The sequence below is a fragment of the Passer domesticus genome, chromosome 18 (assembly GCF_036417665.1).
Source record: "Passer domesticus isolate bPasDom1 chromosome 18, bPasDom1.hap1, whole genome shotgun sequence".
Lineage (NCBI taxonomy): Eukaryota > Metazoa > Chordata > Aves > Passeriformes > Passeridae > Passer > Passer domesticus.
This window is the reverse complement of record NC_087491.1, coordinates 2384819-2411307: the sequence shown is the minus strand read 5'-3', so window position 1 is coordinate 2411307 and position 26489 is coordinate 2384819. Positions and strand designations below refer to the sequence as shown.

Genomic DNA, 26489 nt, shown 5'->3' with positions numbered 1-26489 from the left:
AGTGCACAGGGACCAGGGCTGGCCCTGTTCAACATCCATTGCAGCAGGAGCTGAAATCTGTGAGAAAATCACATCTAGACTCAATTCCTGAAGGTTCTTCTTATATCTTCAGAGATCCTTGCCAGTACCAGGCTCCAGAAAGGAGTTTGTCTCCTTGGAGCAGAGTAGCATTAGAGAGGGATGCTGCCTGGTATGAAATGCCTGTAGGATTTAGACAGCCTCAGACATTTCTGTGCCTCTCAACCTGCCCTCCACAGCTTTCCAGGGCAGTAGCCCAGCTGTATCCGAGGTCCCAGGCTGTCTCTCAGCAGGGTTGGCATCAGTGGGTGGTTTTCAGTGGCACATTCTGTGCTCATTTTGTAGTCATGCATCTTCCATAGCAAAAGCAAGGGCTGAAATCCATACCCCCAGTACAGAGCTCATTCTCTCTGTCAGCCTGAGATCTTCAATTATTTATCAGTTCCTTTCCAGGGGCAGGATTGGCAAATCCGAGGATGCAGTTTAGCTGTAGGTATATCTGGAAACCCACAAATGGGATCAGGTCACCCAGGCCTCCAGATGCTGTGCTGGAAGGAGACAGGATTCTGCAGACAGCTGATATTGCCTTTTCCTGGGAAGCCCTTGCAAGTGCCTTTCAGCTAAAGCACTGGTCTCTAGCACGTGATTTTTTTCCCTTCTTTTGGGTCATTGCAAAAAATAAGCTGTTTCTTTAATATTTTAATAACCAGCATAGTAAAATATAATATATTTTTTGAAGTATTTGGAACTTTGTTAGTAGTGATGAATTTGTACAAAATTGATTGCAACTCTCTCTTTATTAGGTATATATTCTTGATTTATTGTGATCTGTGAAAATTGAAACAAATAAAGCTGGTGTATGTCTCAGAGCCAAAGTGTAAGGCAAGGCACACAATTTGTTTAATAGACAAGTTTAATTAAAGTAATTAACAAAGAGCCTAAGGTAAGCACCGGAGAGCAGTAGCCCTTCTGTCTCTGTTTGTTCAGCTAATTTACTCAGCATGTATTTCACCTGTCTTAGGAAAGTGGGGACAAAGAAGCAGCAGACTTGCCCTTTTTTGTCTCGTTTTTGCTTATACTGCATGAATAATACAAAATTATGATATCTACTGTTTCTGAGATCTTGATTTTCTTGAATTCTGAAATCTAGAATTTGAATTCTAAAGTCCTCATTAGTACTTCTGATCAGGGTAGCTTTAAATATGAGTAGCATATTTTGCTGAATCTTTCTTGTCTATAAATGACAATAAAGGAATTGGCATTAAGTAATGACTTCGTAATTCCAGGCATGCATGTTAGTTAAGGTCAAGTTTCCATCTGCAGAGAGCACTTGAATATGATGAATAAAAATTACTTAGCAAAGAAAAGAGGGATTGCTCCAAGCTCTTAACACAATGGCAAAGGTAAACATGAAGACTTTATATGCCTTGGAAGCAGTAAATTAGCTTAAATGATCACAGAAGCCTTTTCATTTCAAGAAGGGCTATGTCTTACAGTAAATTAGGGTTTTCAACTGTGATGAGTCACCTGGTCTTACAGTACAAAATAAAAATGACTTAAACTTTTTTGCTGATTTCAGTCATAGTGGAATTTGATATAAATCAGTTTCTCCCTGGAGGGCTCAGGCTGTGCTGTGATCCTTCTCCAGAGCACAGCACTTGGTGTGATTTGTGTGAGCCAGATGGGTTAATTGCTCTTCAGACCTGTGAAGTGGCTTTATAGCTTAAAGTGTCACATCTATGAAACCATAATACCAACAGCATGTGCATGTAGAGACTGAACACCATCACTTCATGCAAACGTTTGTCTTCTCAGATAGATATTATTCTGAGAATTATGTAATCGATTTCCTTTTGGGCTTTTCATCTGATGGGATCTTTCTGCAGTGAGTTCAAGTGTTGTCAGACAGGGAATTAAGAATTCACCATGGTTATTGATGCTAGCCTTCAAAAATATTTGTCAGAACAAAGCTGAGATGTACTTGGAGGATAAGGCAGTTATCAAAGCAAAAATCTTGGCAGTTTGGAGGAAGGCTGGGGTTTCTCCTGCATGTCCTCCTGCCTAGGCAGGAATGCAGCATGTAGCACCATAGACCTGCTGTAATGGGAACTGTGCAGGGCTGGGAGTCACCAGCCCAACTCAGCACAAGCTGGCCCTGCTCCTGTGCCACCCAGTGCATAGGCAGGGGGAGAGGGAGGATTGATGCCCTCAGGCACAAGCATGTGGCTTTTGACTCCAAAATTCTGGAGGTGAGCTGATAGTAGGGCCAGTGCCCAGCTGTGTGCCAGCCAGCTGTGCCCGAGCAGAGGGGATGGGGCTGTGGGGCAGGATTTGCACCACTGACAGCTCCAGTCTTGTCCAGGGGATCCGGAATGATGTTTCTGCAGGAGTGGATGCTGTATCAGCCCTGCAGGGCTGCAGCCCTTGAGGGAGCTGGCTGTGCCTGTGGGTATTGATCTCTCCTTACTGCCATCTGGATGTCGAGAAGAGGGAGCACTTCTCCTCAGCTGAGGTTTTTGTTTGAGTTCTGTGGGAAATGTGGGAAAGGAAGGACGGAGTGGGGCAGTCCTGGATTACATTAGTGCAGCCAACTCACTTTTTTGCCCATTAAAAATGAGGTAGGGTGTCTGTCCCCCATCTGTGGAACAGCAGCTGGAGGCAGAGGGGCAAGGACTTCTGAAATGTCACTGAGTCGATAGGTTGTGCTCCCTCATCTACCCCAACAGCAAAAAAAAATTATTGGGAGACTTTGCCTTCAACTGGGTCCTGCTCCTAGAGGGGCTGATCTAGTGCAGGGAAAATCAAAAGGCCTGAGTGAATGAGTTGCACAGCTGATCGCTACAGGGGCTGAATCCGTTCTGCAAATGTAACTGGTGCTGTGGTGTCTGAAATAACACTATTGATTTATGGCTGAGAGCAGCTCACAGAGCAAGGTGCTTCTTACACACAGACTTTATAGATCATCTACTTTTTATTCACTATCCCTTTGTGCTCTGTATTTAAATTGACACCATGATCAGGGCCAGGGTTCCTGTTGCACATGGTGCTGTGGCAAAGTGGTGACACAGGATCTCATTGCAGAGATCTGTTACAGTGACCCTTCTGCTCAGACCCAGCTTGTTTTCCTTTCCTCAGAGAGAGACGTTGCTACGGCAGCTGGAGACAAATCAGCTGGATATTGATGCAACTCTGGAGGAGCTGTCAGTGCAGCAAGAGACTGAAGACCAAAACTACGAACTGTATGTCACTGAGCTGTCTTTTCTAACTGCTTTGGGTGTCACATGAATGTTGGGCAGCCCCAGCTGTGGCATGTGGCCAGGTTGAAGGTCTAGCGAGTAACATTTAGGGATCCTTTGGATAAAATGTTGCTTTTGAATGGCATCACCTGAAGAAAAGCATGCACCTGGGGATCCCTGTGAAACAATCTGGTTCCTACAGGCACGAGACTGGGGAGAGCAGGGCAGGTGGGACTGAGCAGTACACCTGAGCCTGCACATGCTGAAGTAGATAAAGTGCTAGAAGGGGATATTTTCCATCTCTCAGCTGCTCAGCACGCAAGTTGGTTCCTCTCCTGGCTGTTGCACTCCTGTGTATTTTGTGGCTTATGACAGCAGAAAGTAACAACAACAGCGCTGCTGTATTTTGTTCCCTTTGAGCACTTCTGAACTCTTTGCCGTATTTCAGTGTCCATTCTGTGCCCTGGCTGCTTGTAATGGTGTTTGCCAGCTTTAGCCACAGACAACCAATACACCTGTAGCACAGTGAACAGGAATCCATATTCTGTTAATTCCTATCACAAGGCCTTTATTGCAGTGGTGTGCAAGCCAGAAAAGTCAGCCTCAGAAGGTATTGAAAAAAGATTATTTACAGGCACCTTTTGTTTGGAAATTGGAATTGATGATTATGAAATGTTCATGCACAGGCTTTTGGACAAGTATTTTTCAGACCAAGTTTCAAGTTTTATAACCTTGTTCAGCATGTTTTCCTTGGAGGGCATGGAAGTACCCCAATTCACACAAAGCAATGCTGTTTCCAGAGCATTCACTTCATTCTCCTCCTGAGGGACTTATTAGTCACCTTATGCCTTCAGCACTTCTCTTGATGTCCCTACTCAAAGGACTGGGCTGCATGGGCTGTGCTGTCAGATGGTTTTCCATACTTTTATTTGTACTGCTTCAGTAATGGGAGAATCCTTAATAGAATCAGGAATTGGCAGAGTTGTTTCAAACTCACAGCACCAGATCTTGCTGTTTTGTCACCTCTTGCCCTTCCAGCAGCTTTAGCATGTGGTGGGTCTCCATATGTGTCACTTCAGCTCACAAATCCAGCAGAAAAACAGGGTTGGTGGGGCTTGGAGCAGCCTGGTCCAATTAAAGGTGTCCCTGCCTGTGTCAGGGGCATGGAATGAGATGAGCTTTAAGGTCCCATCCAACCCAAACTAGTCTGAGACTCTATGACTGTGAAATCTATCTTTGCTGTATCTATCTTTGCTGTATCTACCTCAGGGTTAGTCTGTGTTGGGCTGGCTCTGAGAACAGATCTTAGATGTTAAAGGCAGCAGCAGCAGCAGTGTGGTAGTGGTGATGGGGTGGCCAGACCTCCTAGTTCCAGCAGCAGGTATTAGACTGGATCACCCATTATGACCACACTGCCCTGCTGGAGGCTGTTGGCACTGTCAGACCAGATTAGCTTAACATGGCCTCAGAAATATCAGAGCCTGACAAAGAGGAGTTGCTGAAATATTAAAAGCAAAACTTTTCTCTAGGGTTCTGGTTTAGCAAATGAAGTGACACCCTTATGCAGCTGGCCAGCTCCTGCATGCTCATATCTGTACTGAAGCCAAAGTTCTTCACTTTCAGAAAATAACACTTCTTCAGAGGAAGGGCTTTAAAATGCCCCTGGATTCTTCCTGGCTAAAGGCACAGATCCCAAAAGAAAAGCACCAGGGAGCATCAGTGTCAGTACTTCGATCTCACTGACTAAAGACTGCTATTTTGGGGTTTTTAAGGTTTTTCTCTGTACCCCAGGTAGAAACAGAGTCTGTTTGTTTAAATGGTACCACTGTGGGACAGATGAGCTGCAAAGGGGTTACTGCAGCCCCAGAGCTGAAAGGTATGCACTTCTTACACTCAGTTTTTATCCCTGCAGAAGGTCTCCAGGCTTGAGTTTTATAGCCAAAGACCCAATTTAAAGAAATACTCACATTCATATGTCAGAGAACCCAGGTTTGGGTAAAGCCTCAGCCTTAGTAAACAGTTTGGGCTGGGAAACAGTACATGTGGACACAACAGTGTGTGATGGGAATCAAAGCTTGCAGCGTGAGGCAGGTCTGCAGTGCTCATTATTAGGGCTTGGGAAGGTCCCTGCATCCATGCTTGTCAGATGCCCATCATTTTGGAATTACCAGGTGTCTTGGTTTGACAAGACAGGTGTCTGCTAAGGAAGGCAGGAGCCTCCCTTGAAATGGAAAATGCAAACTCCCTCCCATTGAATTATTGTCATTTTGAAATTAAGGGGCTCTCAGGCAAAGCTATGGGAGTAGGAGTAACAGTTCTTTATTAGGAAAAAAATTAAAATAATAAAAAGAAAAATGCAGTAATACAAAACACTGCCAGAGTTAGAACAGGAACTGACGCCCTGTGGGTAAGGTTGGAGTCAGCAGTCCAATTAAATGGTGGCTGCAGCCTTCCTGCAGTGACAGTGATGGTTCTGTTGGAGCAGGGATCTTGGAGAAGGGTGGAGTTTTCTTCTGAAGGTCCAGTGGTGGTGTAGATGGGCCTGCTCTCCCTCTGGGAGTGCAGTGGAGAAGAAAGCTGCTCCTCTGGGAATGCAGTGGGCAAAGGCTGCTGTGGTGTTCTAGGCTTAGATTGTATCCAGGGAGGAATGCTTGGCTGCTTCCCCTGGGCAGAGCATCTCCCAATGGGATGATGGAATTTTATCAGCCATGCAGGGACACTCAGTGGCCCATTAACAGAAGATATTTTCCAGAGGGAGGATTGGTTGTGGAAGAGATAAAGAGAAGTACCCCACCTGGTTTTAACAGGTTAACAGAAGATAACTGCTCCATCCCTATCAGATGGCAATAGAATACACACCCCCAGCCAGATCTTGCATCTTCCAACCTAAGACACCAGGTTTAATATGCTGCATCAGTGAATGTCCAAGTGAGCACCTGGTACACTGACTGCTGCCACTCACCCTGTTGTGTACAGCATGTGTGTTGGTGCAGTGTGACTTGGTGACCCTTGACAGATCACAGAACTGTGGAATCCTTAGGATTGGAAAAATCGTCTGGGATCATCAAGTCCAGCTGTTAACCAGGCACTATCAAAGCCACCACCCCACCATGTCCCCAAGGGCCACATCCACGTTTTTCAAACACTCCAGGGATGATAGCTCTACCACTGTCAGGGCAGTTTGTTCCAAAGTCTGGCTGCCCTTTTTGTGAAGAAAGTTAACATATCCAACCTGAACCTCCTCTGGTGCAACTTGAGGCCTCCTTTGCTTTTTCCTTTTCATTGCTTGGTAGAGGAACCCAACCCTCACCTGTCACACCTCCAGTCACGAGACCCCACCTGTCATACCTCCTGTCATAAGGCCTTTATGTTAGTTGCTTCAGTTCAGACAGCACTGGGAGTTCTGCTATGGGTCACCCAGATTGCACAGCAAGGGGTGCAGGTGTCTGGGGCCACAGGCCATGGTGTGGCTGCTGCAGCACTTCCTTGGAGGCCATTCCTGCTTTCCTGCCATAAAATCAGGGCACAGAGCACAGCGAGGTGACAGCGCTAGGACATCTCAGCTATTCCCTTCACGCCTGTGCACGTCTGGTAGCTGCTCTGTCACAGTGACCAGTGCTAAATGTGGCTCAGTGAGAACTGAAAGAGAACAAGAACTCTTCCTCCTGCTGCAGTGGGGGGGACCTGAGGACAAAGCATCACTGATCCAAAATGTGGATCCCAGAGACAACACGAGGTGGCACACAACGCTGCCTCTTCCACCTTACGTAAGCCAGCCTGGGCAGCCACTGCCTGGATGTGCCTGCAGGAGACACAGTCTGCTTCCAGTTCTTTCCCTGTGTTTAGGCTCCTCGCTGCCTGACATACCTCTGGCTCTGGTACTGTCCCTGTGCTTTCAGACTTTACTTTTTCAATGCTGCTAAAAGGACATTTCAGTCCTTTTTGAATTCTTGAATTCTTATTAAACAAACATTCGTGACTTTTATGATGTTCTGAATTTGTATGTAATTTGCTCAATTTCTCCATTTTTAATTGTACCCAGCTTATCTTCTGTTTTCAAGGAAAACTTGTATGTGTTCAATGTGCCCACTGCCCCACAGAAGGGTACCAGGTACCTGGCCCTTTTGATGAAGAAATTTTCCCCAATACTCAACCTAAACTTCCCCTGGCACAGCTTGAGGCTGTCTCCTCTCACCATGTGAGTGCCACACCAGTGACTGCAGACTGCAGGCATTTGGGCTCTTTTGCTAAGGACTCTGCTTCAGGGAGACACATTCCCCAGAGACAGCTTTAGTCACTGCAGAATCATGGGCTGGGGATTGGGGTTTTATTTGCTTTTTTTCCGCATTGAGCATAGCTCATAATTTCAGGAAGACCGTGGTGCTGGGTAACACCTGCTCAGTGGCAGGAGAAGCTGCTGCTGGAGCTGTTCTCTGGTATCCTCCACTGTATGTAAATGCAGGTCCAGAGTGACACCAGCTACAGGCTGAACTACCAGATGGGAGAGTAAACCCACTCCTGCTTTCTCTTTCCCTTACCCCACTTTTATCTTCTCCACTTGCTGTGAATCCTTGCGGTCACCAGACAGGTCAGGAGCCAGCCTGAACCAGAATAGGACTCTTATCATGTTATGATGGGACTCTATGTAGGTCATGTTTTTTGGGGGTGCTGCATTAAGAATTAAGTGCATCTACGCCTGTCATCAGTCAGTCTTGCTTGAGAAGTGGGGACATGAAACATGTCCTGTATTTTATGGAGCAGGGAGTTATCCTGCTGCATCCATTTTGTCAGGTGGAAAACAGGACAACAGCAGGAATTAAACCTGCTTGGCTGTTGATTCTACATTCAGGGACCTGGGCTAGGGGGATTGAGGCAGTGTCTTTAATGAGCCCAAAACAAACGTGAAAATATAACCTTGCTAACCCCAGTTAAAAATATGTCATCCAGCTGATTAATCTTCATTTTCACAATTAATAAAATAACCCAAGAAAGGTAAGAGCCTTTCTTGCCACATGAACAATTTATCACAGCATGTTAGAACCAGGAGCCAAAAAGCTTTAGGCTGCTCCCACCTTCAATGTTAAATGAACACACTGACAATTTTAGGAATTGTGAGGCTAACAAGTCCTTTTGTGTTTTTTGTATTTGCCCTGGGGGCAGAGCAACAGTAACCTCAGGCCCTGATGAATTTTTGTTCTCACAGATTGTGCTCATCTTTAAATAATGTATGAAAGTCTCCTCTTGCGAGCAGGTCCACCCACCACTGAATTATTCAGGAGTTTGAGGATGTTTTGGACTTGGTCTGTAATGGAAGGATTAAAAGGCAAATAAGGAGCCCCTGTGAATGAGAACAGATGACCCACCTGAATGTGCATGGTGTATTTGCAGTCTCTGTATCCCAGCGGAATAAAGGTGCTCAGGTATGAGTTCACCTTGTGCTTTAGTAGCACCTGGTCTGCTCCCTCAGAGTGGGCACAAAGCTGTTTATTCCACAGTAAGGTTTTGAGTGAGTCCCTTTCCAAAGGACTGATGGAAAGAACGAGGAATGGACAGATTGTGTAGAATCTGAGAAAAAACAGACACATGGCAGGTTTGGCCTGGTGTGTTCCCAAAACAGCCACACTTGTGCCTCTGAGGAGTGTGTGTAAAGCCAGAGAAAGCATTCATGCATTATGTAGTATTTTCAAAGTGTGGAGGATGCATAGACACCTCCATCCTGGAAATTACTGCGAGCTTGCTGGCAGCATTTAATATGTGCTGGTTTTCCACCCACCTCCCTCACAGAAGATCTGGCTATAAGAACTCAGCAGAGCTGGTTTATGCAGCCTGTGTAGATAGAAGCAGTGTCAGACCACCCTCATTTCCCCAGTGTCACAGCACAAGGCTTGGCCCACATGTCTAGTTGGAGCTGGTCAAGGTGACATGAAACACATGTGTCACAGCTGTCCTCAGTGCTGTGCTGGGGCAAGAGTCTGTGTAGTCTGTCTTGTGCTGTCCCCAAATAACCATTTGTATCTTCCTACTAAAGAACTTGCTGTCTCCTGTTTTATGCCCTTCACACACCACAGGTGACAAAGGTACAGGAGCACAGGTGTAGACAAAGCCTGCATGTGTTTTTGTGCCCCAGTCTGGTTGCGCTGGAGGGAAGGATGACACTCTTTATACTTCAGTTATGTAGTGGGGGTTTTTTCCCTCCAGCTCTTAAATTTCATGTGTTTCTGGAGGAGAAACAGGTGGTAGTCGCAGCCTTCCCTCCCTCTGGAGCTGGCTGCTTTCCCAGAACAAAGCAGGTTGTTTCCAAAATGGGCAGCTTTGGCCGAACCACATACAGTAAATCTTTAAATACTCTGGTATTGTTAAGAGTTTCCTGTGCTTTGTTGAGTACAGCTTTAACTATCCTTTGAGCTTCATATTCTGTAGACTGATGTGACTCTATACATTCTTTGTGTCTCCTTGTTCCCAAATCTTCAGTGTACAATCATCTTATCCTACCTGAGTCAGCCAGTTACCTCGATGGTGGGACTCAGCACCTTGAGGCTCAGAGGTTGTTCATTCTGGTTTCAAACCGTGTTGGTGATTTTGGTGTTCCCACAGACAGTCAGGAGAGCAAGTATTGCTGGCAGCAGTACCTTGGCTGCTGGGTGCAGCAGTGCCCAGGCTTGCAGGCTTCCATCCAGGATTGCTGTTGCTATAAACAGGAACAGGGATGTGTGTAGATCATCTGGGATTAATCTCTCCTCACAGTTGGGAGGCAGAAGTCTTTAACGCTGAGTGGGTCTCGGGAGGAGGAGGAGGAGTGAGTGCCACAAAGCAGAGCTGTTCAGCTCTCCTGTCTTCGGCTCACCAGAAGGCCTAGACCAAAGCTGGGAGAGGAGGAATGGCAGAATTCAGCACTCAGCACATGTGATGTGGAGCCGAGGGGTTGCACACTGTATGTAGGCAAAGCTCACAAACAGCTTTGCAGGCCATGGCAATTCACATGGTTTGGGGATAAAGAGCCTTAGCTTTGTTGGGTGAGGGCTGAATTGCAGGGCCTCGTGGTTTGTTTTTCCCACCCCACAGATGCTGTGCATATCCTCCTTGGAGGATGTGTAGCCATGCCCTCCCTCCTCAGGAAGGGAGCGCAGTGGCAGAGAGGTATTGAGCACACACTCTCATGTTCTTGCAGCATGTGTGATGTATTGTGCACCTTCCAAACCAACCTGATGCAGTCTCCACAGAGCTCAGTGCAGGAGTTAAACTCCTTTATGTTTTTTCTCTGGTGCATGACAAATCCATGCATCATTTTCAGTGAAACATGTTGTCACACAGCTCGCCCCAGGAGAGGGAGGATGGGCACTGGATGCTCATCACATACTCTGAGCTCAGCTCTGCCAGGAGCTCATGTTGGTGTTAACCAGTGTTCTGGGTGGAATAGGCGCATAGTCTTGGCCCAGATCCTGATGGAAGCATCAGTGAGAACACAGCATGGCACTGATGTAGGTGCCTTGGCAGTCTGCAGCTTCCTCATAAGGGACAGCAGAGGTGCAGAACCAATCTCTGCTCTCTGTGATCAGGGACAGGTCCCAGGGAATGGCTGGAGCTGCATCAGGGCAGGTGTAGGTTGGATATCAATGGACAGCACATGACAGCCAAGCTCTGGCATGGTTGGGATTGCAGTCCTTAGTCCAGACTTCCGGAGTGAGTGAGGCAAGTCTTTCCCAACCATTCTCATGTGGAGAACTGGGAGCAAGAACGCTTTTCCTCACCCTTGAGTAGATGACAATTTTGTTTGTACTGTTGAATTTCTTCCTATTTCGGTTACTTGGGATCATCCAGTTCTACATGTATCTTGTACCTGTCTGTTTATGTTGCCTCACTAATTCTGCTTTTTAGTGCTGCCCTTGATCTCCACTTTACCCAGTTACTTAGTTAGGAAGGACTGCTGGTTTCCAATTCAAGTAAGAGCTTCCTGGGGCTATTGTTCCCTAGGGCTTCAGACACTGCTGGTCACAAAGTATAATATTTTGTTCCTTAAATGTATCTCAAGGCTTAGAGTCTCTTAACCCCCACTGTTTGTGTTCTGCTCAGCAGTCAGTCCAGGGAAGGTTCTGGCTGGCTCAGGTCCCTGAAGGACAAGGTCATGCTCTGTGTGGGAGAGGAGGCTATCCCTTCACACTCTCATTGCCTGGAACACAACCAAAGTCTGTCTTGTAGAACCAGCTGAATCCAGAGCCTCTGTGCACAAATTCATTAAGCTTAATGAAATGAGAGGCGAGACTGGGATGCGCTGGATATTACATGGGATGCTTCACTTTGAGTGTCCTCTCTGTATCTCTTAGCTGTGCAGCATGTGGCAGATCTGTCTTTCAGACCATTTCATGGCAAAAACTTGTCTCTGTCCACATTTCTCTGCACACGGTGTGTGAAACAGGCTGCTAACCCTGCGGGCTACAGAGGGAGGTTTGAGTTAGGCTTGGGTTTCTTTTGGAAAAGCAAAGAGCTTTTCACTCTCAATAGTGGTACAGGCTTTAATGTTCTTCCAGTCGGGAACCCAGCCAGGACCACAACCTGCTCCAGAGCTCCTGCTACTTGGCTCCAGGGCCTCTCACACAGAGGGGGAGTGTGTGCAGGGGAGAGCCTGCATGTGGATCTGCACCCTGCGAGAAGGGTAATGGTAGTCAGTCTTCTCTGAGCCCTCAGGACAGCTCTTTTCTTTGGATATTCAAGGATTCCTCTCTCAAATCTATTCTTGGCTGATAAAGAGGTTATTACAGCAGTTTTCTTGAGTACTGTGATTTGTTCTGCAGAATGTAAAAATGTGCCATTCCTACAGCATTTGCTCCTTTAGAGACATACGCAACAACTGACTTCAGGTTGCATTTCAAGCCCTGGCATGTTGTTATAGTCTGTCTATTCAGGGAGTTTCCAGTACTGTTGCAAATATAGGTTTCATCCTGTAGTGCAGGGCAGGTTGGGATTCTCCACACCTCAATCCAAATGGGGTGAGTTCAGCTCATGTGGGTAAACCAGATTTATTGTGACCCAGGGAGTCACAGTGTCATTGGAAGTGGATCCATACCCCTCCCAAGCCCAGCTGGAAGCAGACCCATACTCTCCCAGCTCAGCACACAGCCAGATGAAAAGGACTTCTATAAAGGACGGAGAGGGACTTTTTATATGGGCAGGTAGTGACAGGACAAGAGGCAGTGGTTTTAAACTGGCAGAGGGCAGGGTTGGATGGGAAGAAGTTCTTCCCTTTGGAGGCGGGTAGGTCCTGGCACAGGGTGCCCAGAGCAGCTGTGGCTGCCCCTGGATTGCTGGAAGCGTCCAAGGCCAGGTTGGACTTGGAGAAGCCTGGCCTAGTGGAAAGTGTCCCTGCCCATGGGCTGGAATGAGATGAGCTTTAAGGTCCCTCCCAATGCAAACCAGTCTGGGATTCTGAGATTTGCCATTCCTTATATTTGTAATTTATCTTCCCCGCAGGTTTCTGGAAATGATGGAAGCCCGAAGCCAAGGACACACATCACCACTAGCAACGAACGGGCAGAGCCCTTCCTCCGGCTCCCAGTCACCCATTGTACCTCCCAGCTCCACGTCCACGGGCAGCTCCAGCCCCAGCACCCCCCAGCCGCCGCTGCCGCTTGCCACAAGCGCCACCATCTCTCCTGACCCCGCCTCGTCCTTGTCACCAGTGCCTGCCCCCGAGGCCCCGCAGCCGCCCACGCCCGCCCCAGCTCCCGCGGCGCCCCCGGCCGCAGCCCCCCCGCCCAGGCGTGGCATCATCGCGCGGCTCTTCGGGACAGCCCCCGCGGCCGAGCCCGCTCCTCCCCAGCCAGGTGGGTGTGCCCTGTCCTGGCAGGATGTGGCCCAGAGGCCTTCCAGTTTTCATTTCGTTTTTTCCCTGCAACAGGCTGAGCAGACAGGTGTGTGAAGGCCACCGGTACCATGCCTGTGCAGCGGGTGTCCAGGGAGATTTGGGCTGTCATTCTCTTTTCTCCTGATCAGCATTTTCGTTTGTCTCTGTGCTGCATGAGGACAGTGTCCAGCCAGCTAGGTGGTGGCTGTAGCATGCTTAAGAGGAAGATCCTGAACACACAGGGTACACTAATGAAATGAGTAAAATGTCAGGTTCTTACCAGGAGCAAAAATACCTCTTGAATAGCAAAAAAATGGCTAGAGAAGCTATTTGAATTGCCATTCTTGCACATATGTGGCAGTCTGGAGGGGCTCCTGTGCACAATGGAGAGAAGCGGAGCACTGGGTTTAAAGGTTATTCAGCCAGAAATGGTCACGTAGGTCCAGGCTCCACAGCAGATCCCCCTCTGGGGAAATCTGCTCCTTCAGAGCAGGTCTGGGAGGAAGGAGCCCTCCACTGCTGCCTCAGCACTGGTACCCACTGGAGCAGTGCAGCCCTCGGTCCAGACCCTGCCGCATGGAGTGCCAGGCAGAAGCACCAAGGGTTTGTTGCATGTAATTTTACTGATCTGGACCATAATTTGCCTGTCACATTCACTTTGTTTGCAGAGCTAACTGGAGCTGCAGAGCTGGCACTTCCTAAAAATCATGACATGGTTTGAGTCACCCCTTGGAAATACCTTCCTTCTCACACTGGCTCGCAGTGCTCCTGAGACACCCACAGAGAGAAAGGAGGAGGTGCTGGGGACACAGGTTGCAATTTCAGATGTTGAAATGGTTCTGCACACAATGTTCTGCATCCTGTGCCTGTTCCCAGAGATGACACAATGCACCCATTTTGGTTTGTTTATGACTCTTCCTACCCAGAGAAAACAAAACAAAATCCAGAGAAGGGAGGAGATGTTAGAAATTCCTTGTCAATAAAAAAAATAACCTTTATCATTTTGATCTGTAGAAAAAAAGGCAAGTGGTCTACTGCCGGTGTTACAGTGATTGGGTTTGGGGTTTTTCTTTTTCTTCTCTTTTTTTAACTCCTTCTTAGCGTGACAGCTGTTTTGGGCTTGTGACTTTCAGCCCTGATATCTCGGAATGCTTAGGGGCAGTTGCAAAAGGCAGCCAGGAAGAGCTGATGTGTCAGTGTTGCAGGGTTTCAGTGGTGTGCCAAGGGCCTGCACCTCCACTGGAATGTACCCAGGCACCAATTCACCTGGAAAGCAGCTAAAAATAATTGTTACAAAGTAATACTTGGGTTTTTTTGGGAGATACTATTTAAGATTTCTCTTGAAGTCTTGCAGTAGTAATTCTTTTGGCTGTGATTTAGCTTGCACCAGTGCTACTCTGTGGCATTAGTGGTACTGGTGGTGTGCAGAAGTGATCTGAAAGTTGTGCTAAGGACAGCGAAATCTAGAAAAAAAAGGCACAAGTCTTGTTTTACCCAAAAGAAAAATCTAGATGTGAAGTGCAGCATGAGCAGAGAAAAAACATTGAGTATTGCAAATTCTGGAAAGGTTAATACTTCAGGCTTCTTAGTTACACTAATTTCATGAGTTTTCATCTTGATAACCTTGAAGATAACCTTGAAGATGGGTAAAGGTGTTTCTACAAAGAAACTGTATTAAAGTCACTCTCTATTTGAGGTAGCTCTTGAGCTTTTGTTCACACAAAACATTTAAAAGCACAACGTGAACAATTCTGCCTTGGACAGTTACAGCTGAAAAAAGCAAGAGGATAGGAGAGGGTGAACTGAACAGTCTGGAAAAAATAAGAGAATTGTGAAGGGACATCCCCCAGGAGCAGTTCACATAGCATAGGTGTAATAAAACCTGTGGTACAGTCATAGCATTCCCTGGAGAGCAGAGCCAGCCCTTGCCAGGGAGGTTTTCAGTCCGGCTAAAAGCCTGGGTCAGCCTGGTGCATTCTAAACCACAGCAGCCATGATCTGTGAATGCCTCCATGTCAGACTCTGGGCTGTTCTATATCCTGTTCATAACCTTCCTCTTCCCTCGCTGTGGAGCCAGGGTCCTGCCTCGTGGCTGCGGGCAGCACAGATCTGGAAAAAGCCAATTTCTGTCTTGCTTGTGGTGACACCAGTGTTTTACAACTCCTGTCGCTAATGCAGATCCTGCTGCTGCCACTCCTCCCCCCAACCCTGCAGCCCCTGCCAAGGTACAGAGTGTGGAGGACTTTGTTCCTGAGGACAGCCTGGACCACAGCTTTCTGGAAGACCCAGCACCACAGAAAGACAAAGGGAAACCACAGGCCAAACACCGTGTGGATAGTGAAAGGTAAGGAAAGGAGGGTGACAGCAGGGAGGGCAGGTCCTCAGCAGGGGCACACCTGGATGTGCAGCCTGGCTAACGTGGTGCTACCATTCAGTGATCCCAGAGCTGTTGGCTGCCCCAGAGGCTTTCTGGCTGTGCTGTGGTCAGTTGTAGCATTCACTGTTTACCATTTAGTGACACACACTGCTCCCTGGGAAGGAGGAACGTCATGAAAAGCAGATTACCACCTTCCTGGTGTTGCTGTCTTGCTTTGTGCTCACATTAAACCTCTGGGCCCTTTGGGTCAGGAAGGGATTTTCCTTCTGGCCGAACACACTGAATCATTTGAGATATTTTCCTTCTAGAACATAGGGCACTTTGCAGGGATACTGTGTTTTGCTAAATGAATATTTTCCTCCTGCAGAGGCACAAAGTGTGACCAAAGTCCTCTGTGACTTGGTAATGTCATTCCTGAGGCACTATAAAGGGGTTTGGGGTTTGGTGGACAACGCTTGGGAGCATTCTAGCTCTGTGGGATTCTGGAAAGAAGGATGGAGAAAGTCTTGTTCCTTTGGGAGTGTCACTGCATGGTTGCCTGCAGAATCAAAAAAACCCTTAAGGGATGCCTTTCTTTTTCTCTGTGTGTAATGTTTCTTCCCAGAATTTTCTCACTAAATGGAGAGACACAGATTTGATGCATGACAGGGAATAGGTTGGATATTCACATCCAGAGAGTAGTGATCTATGGCTCAATGTCCAGTTGAAGATGGCTGGTGTCCCTCAGGATCTGTACTGAGACATGGACTTCATCCATGAAGCAGGGGGATTGAGGACACCCTTATCAGGCTTATCAGTAACACCAAGCTGCATAGTGTGGGTGACACTCCTGAATAACGGGATGTCATCCAGAACCTGGAAAACATGAGAAGTGGCCCATGGGAACCTCATGAGGTTCACCAAGGCCAAGCTCAAGTTGCTGTACCTGGGTTGAGGCAATCTCTGGGATCAATCCAGTCTGGAGGGTGAAGGGAATGGGTGCAGCCCTGGGGAGAAGGACTTGGGGGTGCTGGTGGATGAGAGCTGGACCTGCCCCAGCCCTGAAACCCCCCATGCCCTGGGCTGATCCCAGCATGGGCAGCAGGGGAGAGGGAGTTCTGCCCTGCTCAGGTGAGACCCCACCTGCAGAGCTGCTTCTAGCCCTGAGGGCTTGCATGAGGAGGATGTAGAGCTGCTGTAGAGAGTCCAGAGGAGGCCACAGAGATGTTCCAAGGCTTGGAGCCCCTCTGCTCTGGAGCCAGGCTGGGGGAGCTGGGGGTGTTCACGTGGAGAAGACAAGGCTCTGGGGAGATGTTGTTGCGGCCTCTCAGTATTTAAGGGAAGATGAGGACAGAGGTTTTAGCAGGGCCTATTGCAATAGGACAAGAAATTGTGGTTTTAAACTAAAAGAGGGGAGATTCAGACTAGGTATAAGGAAGAAGGATTTTACAGCAAGAGTGGTGAGGCCCTGGCACACATTGCCCAGGGAAGTGGTGGATGCCTCATCCCTGGAAACATTCCCAGTCCGGCTGGATGGGGCTCTGAGCAACCTGATCCAGTTGAAAATGTCCCTGCTCAGTGCAGGGGGTTGGAACAAGCTGAGCTTTAACAACCCAAAACCTTGCAACGCAAACCAGTCTGTGATTCTATAATTATCTCCTCAAAATGGCAGAGCTGTGCTTATGCCATAAGCTGTATTTTCTCTTTTTTTCCCCTTTTTTTTTTTTTTCTTTTCCTGGCTTTGATGTTTTTTAACCAAAAAAAGGGGATTGTGTATACTGAGCTGCTCAGACAAGAGGATGTGCAGCGAGCTGTCTGAAAGCAGGCTGTCTCTTAAGAGGTGGCCTAAGCATACTCTCAGGTTTTGTATCCCTTTGCTCAGAATATTCCTTTCTTGCTGCCTCTTGTCATCAACACTGGATTAACCAGTGGACTAATTAAGCACGGACACTGCTCATCTGTGAATGTGGTGGATTCTGTCTCTTTTGACATCCTTGTCATGACACAGTGTTCTCTACTTCAACCACAGCAACTTCAAATCAGTGCTGTTTGTGAGGCTCAATGCCTGTGTAATGCAGGTCAGCCTGAATCATCATCCCTTGTGATGGCAGAACACGTGGATGTTTTATCAAAACTAAAAAAAAAAGGCAAGAAAAAAGTGGTGGTTTCTGGCAGCATGCTGGCCTACAAAGCGTCTTACTCGTGGCTGTGGCAGAGCTGAGATATTTTTCTGGGTTTAACAAGGAATTGTCAGAAGAGCCAAGCCTGACCAATTGTCAGAAGAGCCAAGCCTGACCTTCTGAGGGACTGGGTCCTGAGGCACCCTCAGAGCTCTGGAGCTGCAGTTTTAATGTGGTGGGAGGCTGATCCTTCACAAAGGCTTCTCTGCTCCAGAGTGTCAGTCAGTGGAAGCAAATTAGTGTTAAACTGTATAAAAAGTCAAACATGTTGGACAGGGATGCAAGAACCCTGCTCCTTTGTTTAGAGTTCATCCTTTGCTCACAGTGATACCCAGTGCAGTCACAACAGCTCTGTTTCCCTGGGAGAAGACCTTGCAGCACATCCCTGCAAATTCACACGCTCGTTACTCCTCTGCAACCTGGCATCCATGGCTTGCTCTGGTTTCTTCTATATATCACGCCGTTTTCTCAGTGGTCTGGCAATTTTCCATTCTGTTTCTTGCCAAAAAAGGGCCTACTAAAATAAGCCAGATGTGCAGAAATTCAGAGATGCAGATGTGGTTCTGACCATCACCTGGAATAGCTGTTTTCTTTCAGGATGTCAGTTACAGCCCCACGATAGCTAGGAACAACATTCCAGTTCTGTAAGCAGTGTCCTCGATAATCAGCTTCTGCTGCAGTGAGGAGGTAGTTGTAATTCCCATAAAATCTACTGCAGAAATTTATCTCTGACCTAAAGAACACAGATCTGTGAAATCACTCAAACCTTGGGGAGATGTTATTTGTTTTAGAAAATAGAATCCTGGAAGCTGCTTTTCCCCTATATCTGAGTGAAGAACAAGGCCTGAGAATGTCCCAGCAAGATGCATTCAGGTCTCGTGCTCATTTTGAAGCAGATACCTGAGTGTTGAGCTTGCACAGCTCACCAGCATGCCTGGGTGTGCTGTAGCCAAGGGTAAGCTCCAAGACTGAAGTGTCATTGAAGATGTGGCAGAACAATGGGCTGTGTTTTAAGAATTTGTGAAATTATTCCTCCTACCCAAGAGGAATTGCATTGGTGACTGAGCAGGAGTCCTGCAGGGAGCTCCAAGAACACCTCAGTGTACTGAGGTACATTCACAGGGTTGGAAGGCAGCTTGGGGGCCATCCAGTTCAACCTCCCCCTCATCCTGGGCCACTCAGAACTGGTTTCCCAGAACCGTTTCCAGATTGGTTTTGAATATCTCCAGAGAATCCACAACCTCTCTGGCAACCCATGCCAGTGCTCAGGCAGGAGCTCAGTGGAAAAAGTGTTTGCTTATGTTCGTGGGGAACCTCCTGAGTTACAGTTTGTGTCCCTTGCCTTTTGTCCTGGCACTGGGCAGCACCAAAAGAGCCTGTTTCCATTTTTTTTTGTACCTCCTTCAGCTGTTTAAATACCTTTATAAGGTCCCCTCAAGCCTTCTCCAGGCTAAGCAGTCCTGGCTTTCATGTGGGAGAGCCTTTCCTCATGTGAGCAATGCTCCAGTCAGTTCATCATCCTCATGGCCCTTCACTGGATTCACTCTCTCTTTGCTGTGCCCTGGACTGCAGCTGTGGCCTCACCAGTGCAGAGCAGAGGGGCAGCATCTCCTCCCTGACCTCTTGGCAGTGCTTTGCCTCATGAAGACCAGGACACCATTGGCCTTCTTGGCAGCAGGGGCACCTTGTTCAGCTTGGCATGCCCCAGGCTGCAGTGGCGGCCTGGGCTTTGTTCAGTGGCATGTTGTGGTTCTCTGACTTGCAGTGGAGAACTCCCAGAATCAGTTTCTTTACCAGTTAATTAGGAAGGTATTTCAGTCTCCCAATTTGCTGTTTCAGAACTTAATTTGCTGCTCTTTAACCTGATGCCCTGAGTCAGCATGGATGTGAGTGCACCAGAGGACCTAACCTGGCTCCAAAGCACCTCGCCTTTGGCTCCTGCTGGGTCAGGCAGCCTGGGTCCCTGGAGGGGCTGAAGGTGTCTGAAAGCCAGTTTATGCTTTACCTGACAGTGTTCCTGATCTTTCTTTTCTGCATCCTTAGACATTTATCTTAAACATGGATTAGATGTCTGTGTGCTTACATCTGAAGGGCTTTGAAGTGGTTTTTTGCTTTTGTGGATCTGTTATGGATTCCGTGATGCCCAGCTGTGCTAGCCCAAGGGAGGGAAGGTGGAAGACCAGCATGTCCTAGAACAGCCACACAGGCTCATCCTGTAGCATGGTATTCCCTCAGCTTACCTGCTTTATTAGAGCTTGAGTTTTTTCTCTTTCTTTAGCCCCACAAAAGGAGCCCTTGAGCTCCTGGGGTTGTGGGAACACGGCCCAGCCAGGTTTGAGGCTGTGAGCACTGGTTGCATCAGGGTTTGTTTCCTCCCCAGCAGCCAATCTGTGATGCATTGGAGGCTCCTAGAGGACACCCCAGCAGGCTCTGTGGTCACTAGCTCAGAGCAGACCTCAGTGAGCAGCATCATTTTTGGGGAGGTACCTGCACCTGCAGACACGCTAGCTCAGTGCTCATGCCAGCTTGGCAGTGCTTCAAGGACTGAAGGGAGTGGTGCAATGTGCTTGGGTTTGCATGCTTTGCCTTCCTTCCAGCTGGAAGCTCAGGACCACAAGCTGATGCTAGTTTTGCCTTGTCAGAGGCTGTTTATAGTGAAGCAGTGATTTTCCTGATGTATATTCACTCCACTGCTCTGCTCTTACGCTGTCGCTCAGCGATCTGTGTTGGCTGGAGATGGAGGCAGGGCTCTCACTGTGGAAGGACGTGACCCACTTTGGTGAGGGCATGTACACATCAGGGTGTGCACCCCTTCGCACTGGGAAAGCTGGAAATGCTGCAGGTCTGTGTGGAGTGTGGAAGGAGAGTGGCAGCAATCTCTTAAAAGCCCCTGTGCCTAATAGAGCAGTGATGTGTTGAAGAAAGGCAGTGTGTTTATAGAAAGACAGTTCAGAATAATATCATGCCATTTTTAGGATGCAACTCCATTTCCTTTTCAGTGCATTTCAAGAGAAAACCTTGCCAGTGCTTTGAAAACCTCAGGAATCACTCACTTGTCATTCCTCCAGCTTTGGGGGCTGCTTGGGCACCAGTTTTCCTCTCCTTTGTGTGGCTGGGCTGTGTGCCTCCATACTGGCATGGTGTGAGAGCAGCAGTGTTAGTGATGAAGGGGCTCTTCAGCAGCCTGGCCCTGCTCAGTGGGGCACTGAGAGCAGGTCCTTACAGCAGAGGGATCCACGCCAAGAGCGGGGGCCTGGTCCTGGTCTTAGCACTCCAGCTCAGGCGAGCACTGGTTGTGATCACTGGTGTCCCATTGTCACAAACAACTCAATTGTCTGTTGGCAGATGTATTAACTCTTTAAAACTATCTTGTCAAACAGTACCCAGCCACGTAGAGGAGCCAGAGTGAGCAGTTGCCATCATCCCAACTGTGTTTAGGGTATTTCTCTTCTCACCAGCACACCATACTCCGCTGTCTTCCAGTGCTTGTCCTGTGCTGGGAACACCACTTACTTCCAGTTAAAGGATTTTGAGGTTTTGTTTATGTCTGTACAATCTAATCTCAAGCTATAATATGGTTTTTGTCTCTGTATAAAAAGAAGGCTGTGCTTGTATCATCCAGGTGGCATCATTAAAAGGGCAGAGACTTACATGTGGGGTTATCAGGAAGGAGCTGGTTATCTCTTGTGGATGAAACAAATAGAACAAGGAAAGGTGATGGCAGAGGCTGATCAGCTGAGCCTTCGGAAAATACCTATATTCCTGACATGAGCACATTTTTGAGAAAGTGTTAAAATTGAGTCCTAGGGACATTCAGACAAGAATCCTCAATTTCAGCTGCGAAGCTTTCTCAAGCTACTGCCTTTGAACACAGAACTGTGCTGCATCCAGGGAGGCTGACAGACTCCCAGCTCTGACGGTGTGTCCTTAGGTTAATTTAATTTGGGCAGTGTTAAAGCTTGGCTATGGTGTCTGTGTATCTGCCTGCTTCAGGGAGCACTGCAGAAATAGAAATTGTTCCAGGAAGCTAATAGCTGCCAGCAAACTCCCATAGCAGTGGCAGTGTATGATCAGGTTTAATTACAGGAGGTGGGGATGAAGACAGGCAGTTCCCATAGTTTGACTGACTGATCCTTGCATGGTGGATGGAGCTCCATGTTCTGATGAAGCTGTGGCAACAGGCTTCTCTGTACCTCTGAGGCTCATCTCTCCAGCCACTCATTTCAAGCTCGAGGGGCAGCAGCTGCTCTGTGACACATCCTGCTGTGGCCCCTTTGGTGCTGCAGCCTGCAGGGAGCAGGTCAGGCCTGAGCTGGGCAGTGGCAAGGGAAGGCTGGAAGCACACAAAATCACCAGCTGGTTTGTGTTGGAAGGGACCTTAAAGCCCATCCCATTCCAGCCCCTGCCATGGGCAGGGACACCTCCCACTATCCCAGGTTACTCCAAGCTCTGTCCAGCCTGGCCTTGGACGCTTCCAGGTATCCAGGGGTGACCACAGCTTCTCTGGGGACCCTGTGCCAGGGCCTCCCCACCCTCACAGGGAATAATTCCTTCCCAATATCCTGTCTAATCCTGCCCTCCTTCAGCTTAAAGCCATTCTCCTCATCCTATCCCTCCTGACCTTTGTACAAAGTCCCTTTCCAGCTGTATTGGAGCCCCTTTAGGCTCTGGAAGGGGCTCTCACACCTCCCCAGAGCCTTCTCTTCTCCAGGCCTGACTATTCCCATTTTCAACCTGTCTCCAGAGCAGAGATGCTCCAGCCCTTTAATCATCAGCTGCCCCTGGCTGGGGATGTGTCCCTGGAAGTTGGCTGTACAAGCCAGGCCAGTCTCAGTCTTTGTGCAGGGGGAGGCAGGTCTGTCCAGCACCTCCTGGGGTGCTGTGTCTGATCACTCTTGTGTTGCAGTGATGGAGAGGCGCCTGGAGGGAACCCCATGGTGGCAGGTTTCCAAGACGACCTGGATCTGGATGACAGAATCCCCAGTGGACCAGTGCTGGCAGCAGAACGGGTGCCGAGCAAGAACATCACCCTCTCCAGTGAGGAGGAGGAAGAGGAAGAGGTGAAGGACTCGAAGGTCATCCTCATACCTGATGGAGAAAAAAACACAGAGCAGGAAAAAAAAAGGTACAGGGCATAGACTGAAGTGTGGGGTTGTGCAGGCAAGCCTGGATCTTTCCTCCATGTTGCCACTGACTGTGTGTGGTCTCTGGGAAGTCTTGTTGTCTCTGTCTGCCTGTTCTTCAGCTGTGGGCTGGGGCTGCAGTTACTGTAGGTGTAACTGCTGTGTGTGGTGTGTCCTACCCTGTGCCTCGGAGCACTGCCTCCTGTGCCACTGGGGCAGTTCTGCAGGCTTTTCCTCAAATTTGAACAAGAGCCTGGAACTAAGCATCAGAGTGGCAGTTTGTGGTGGTGTGGGGAGGAGAGAGGAGTGAAGTCTTGGGACTTGGGAGAAGGGAGTGGAGTCACTCACCATACTCTGTACTGGGGAGTGATGGTGTTCTCCACATACCACATCCTGTGGGGTGAGGATTAGGATTAGGGACACGAGGGTTACCCTCAGTCTGGGTGGTGCATGTGACCCCACAGCCCTATAGGATGCACTGCCTTTCCCAGTGGGACACATGATGCAATGTGTGAGCCTCAGGCAGGCTCAGCTGTTAACTGTGCCTTGCTCCACAGAAGAGGGTGGACAGTCTCTGACAACTTGTTTCTTCTCAGGTCTTCCAGAAATTCTCTGAAACCCCAGAGTGAGGCAATTTTGACCAAAGCAACTGACCCGAAGCCTCCTGACAGTTTACCTCCCCGTTCTGGGTCTGAACGAAACAACAGCAGCAAGGGCAACACAAGCCTGGCAGCTCCTGCTGCTGCCCCCACAGCAGCAGCCCAGGCCTCAAAGGCCACTGCCCAAAGCAAAGGACTTGCTTCCAAGCAGAAAGTTGTCAAAGAGGAGAAGCCTGAGGAGTCTGACAGTGATCAAGAGGGACCAATAGCTACTCAGATGCTCTCATTCGTTATGGATGACCCAGACTTTGAAAGTGAAGATTCTGACAGCCAGAAGAAAAAGATGGTAAATAACAAGCCCATGTTGCTGTGAGCTGTGCCATGCTGAGCTGGAAGGGTAGAGGCATTGCCCTGAGCACAGCCTTCATCTGATCTGCCCTCTCTCAGCAGCAGTTGCAGCAAGGCAGGTGCTAAGCAACCTGCAGAGTTGGATGTGAGCACAAACCCAGTAATGCTCTGAGTACGGAAGCCACCCGGCAGCAAGAACCCCGTAGAATCACAGATCCATAGAATACCCTGAGTTGGAAGGGACCCAGAAGAATCATTAAGTCCAGCCCCTGTCCCTGCCCAGACCCCCCACCAACCCCACCCTGGGCATCCCTGGCAGCGCTGCCCAAAGGCTCCTGGAGCTCTGGCAGCCTCGGGGCCGTGCCCATTCCCTGGGGAGCCTGGGCAGTGCCAGCACCCTCTGGGGGAAGAGCCTTTTCCTAATATCCAGCGTAGACCTTCCCTGACATGAGGTTTGTGTTTACCACCACAAACAAGGTTTGTGCTTGGGTGTTTTACTGTGCTGTTTGCTCTTAGCCAGTCCAGCAGTGTGGGAGGTACGAAATGCAAAGCTACTGGGTTTTCACGTGAACTTTAACATGCAGAAAGGTGTCTCTGCCAGAAAGAGTGAGCTCTTTGCACTCAATCCAGCAATAAAAAGGCCATCACAAAATCTGCTTGGCTAAGCTTAAAGGGAAAAATGAAGGTCTGCTTGGGAAGGACTTTCCAGGACAGCAGAGGTAGCTGTAAGGTCTGTAACATTTAACATGTGCCAGCAGGTGTCTGCTAAAACAAGTACACCAGGAGTCCCCTCACACCTACCCTGTATTACAGGTGGAGAAAACACTTGTCCTGCACCTCTTCTGTGAACTGGTCAGAACTTGCTGCATGGCTTGAGATATCCCTGAGTTTGGTGACCTCTACTCAGAGCCTGCAGAGCAGTCTGTGGAAACTGCTAGCAGTGGTTTGGGATGGGCAGTGGCTGTTCAGGGTTGTCCTGATGTCTGGGTTTGTTGGTTTTCAGAAGGCTTCCCTCTGTTGGCATCATTCTGGAATCCTGTTGAAAGGGCTGTTGTCCCAGTTTCTTTGACCTTACTCATGTGTCATGCTGTTTATTAAGTAATTTTCTATTAATTTTGCTTCTTAACTTCCTGCTTTTCTTGACAATGTAATATGAAACTAAAATAATTTGGAGCAAGTTTCCATCTCTTGCATGCTCCAGTGAGAAAGGATTGATGGGAAAGCAGCAGTGTCAAGGAATGCCTGACCCAGGGAATGCTCCACAGCATGTGAATGCTTTCCCATTGCAAAGTGTACTGGTCAGGCAAACCATTACAAGCAGGGTGAGGACACTGCCTGCCCAGCAGCACAGCGGGGCCATTTTCCATCCGTGTACAAAAATACAAGGAAAGGTTGGATGACAGATTCTGAAGAGGATGAGTTGGCAGGTATCAGAAGATCATTAAACTGATTTTCCATTCCCATCATGCAGAGACTGGGGATTCTGGGGTAATTTCCAGGCTCTGCAGCATCCTGGGTTTCAGCCCATGCTGAAGGGGCACATTTGCCCTGGGAGCACATTCCCTTTTGGCTTGATGAAGGGAATTATTCTGCAGACACACTCTGCTTCCTCAGCCCTGCTGCCTCTGGTACCTGAGACCCACAGAGCTGCACAGCAGCAAGCATTTGTCGCTCAGGGCTGGAGGGGAGTTTTCAGTCTATTAGATTGGATTTTCCCAGAACAGAGGTCCCTCCCCAGGGCAGGAGGAAGCTGATGCTGGTGAGCTAGCAGAGTTGAAGGTCTTATTTAATCCCTTTCTATTGGGAATTTGATTTCAGCAGCCCCAGTGTGAAGTTCTCAGAACACCCTTGCCAGTGCCAGTGCAACTGAGGCATTTTACCAAGGCAAAAATTAGAGCTCATGGGATAGAGGACATTGATTTCCAGGCAATAACAGCTCAGTTCAGCTGGCATTTCCTTCCCTCCTCCCCACCTGCTGACATCTGACATTTTTGTGTGCAGAATGGTTAGAGATTTTGGTTGAAGCATTTGTCAGCGTTGTCTGTCTTTGTTTCTCTCTAGAATGAATTCCCAGTGCGGGAAGATCTCTCTGAAATATCTGATGATGATACCTCACTGGCAAAGCCACCCCAGCCTGTGAAATCAACAGTCCCCTCCTTTAAACTGAAGAATGACTCAGATCTCTTTGGCTTGGGTTTGGAAGAAGCTGGTCCCAAGGAGAGCAGCGAGGAAGGTAAAGCTCACACCTTATTTCCACTCTTGCTGCTTTTGTTTGTCAGGCATCTGGTTTTCCAAAGTCTTTGCAGGGTGTCAGCAAACCAATTTGCACTAAATAAAATACACTCTAACTTCATGCAGTGCCCTGTGTGAGGCTGTAATCTGGTTTAACACAGCATAAATAGCTTTTAAGTTTTCCCCCATGAGGATGAGAACTTGGCTTGTCCCTGGCACCAGCCACGGGTTATTTTTGTCCCAGCTGCAAGCAGAAACACATCTTTCACAAGCTGCTGCTGTGTAAACCTTCCTGCTTAGCCCTATGTGCTTGGGAAGTGGTGTTCAGCATTGCACTGCAGTGTCCACCCCAACCTGAACAAAACACTCTATCATACCTTGCCAATTTCATCTTCTGTTTTTGGGAAAGATGGGGTGGGACCCTAATCACAACCTAAGCATTCCTCAGGCTTTATTTTTTGTCACACACCCCCCCCCCCCCCGCCATTCCGTGAGGGAATAAATCCTACTCATGCAAATAATTCCTGCTGTCTAGGCACTACTGCAAAGTGACTTCCTG

At 48.4% G+C, this 26489-nt stretch overlaps 1 protein-coding gene and 1 long non-coding RNA gene across 2 annotated transcripts in view; one reads left to right on the top strand and one right to left on the bottom strand.

Moving 5' to 3' along the window:
* Positions 1–26489, top strand: part of RABL6 (RAB, member RAS oncogene family like 6) — a 53256-nt gene that overhangs the window by 22879 nt on the left and 3888 nt on the right. The window contains exons 8-13 of the mRNA XM_064393643.1: positions 3154–3257; positions 12720–13072; positions 15271–15436; positions 22535–22753; positions 23348–23696; positions 25760–25931. Of these exons, the coding sequence (XP_064249713.1) occupies positions 3154–3257; positions 12720–13072; positions 15271–15436; positions 22535–22753; positions 23348–23696; positions 25760–25931 (1363 nt within the window). The remainder of the gene's footprint in view (positions 1–3153; positions 3258–12719; positions 13073–15270; positions 15437–22534; positions 22754–23347; positions 23697–25759; positions 25932–26489) is intronic.
* On the bottom strand, positions 4160–4654 carry LOC135283143 (uncharacterized). The gene is made up of 2 exons (XR_010349013.1): positions 4519–4654; positions 4160–4404 (listed from the first exon to the last, which is right to left on the bottom strand). It is a non-coding gene; the product is annotated as an uncharacterized LOC135283143 (long non-coding RNA).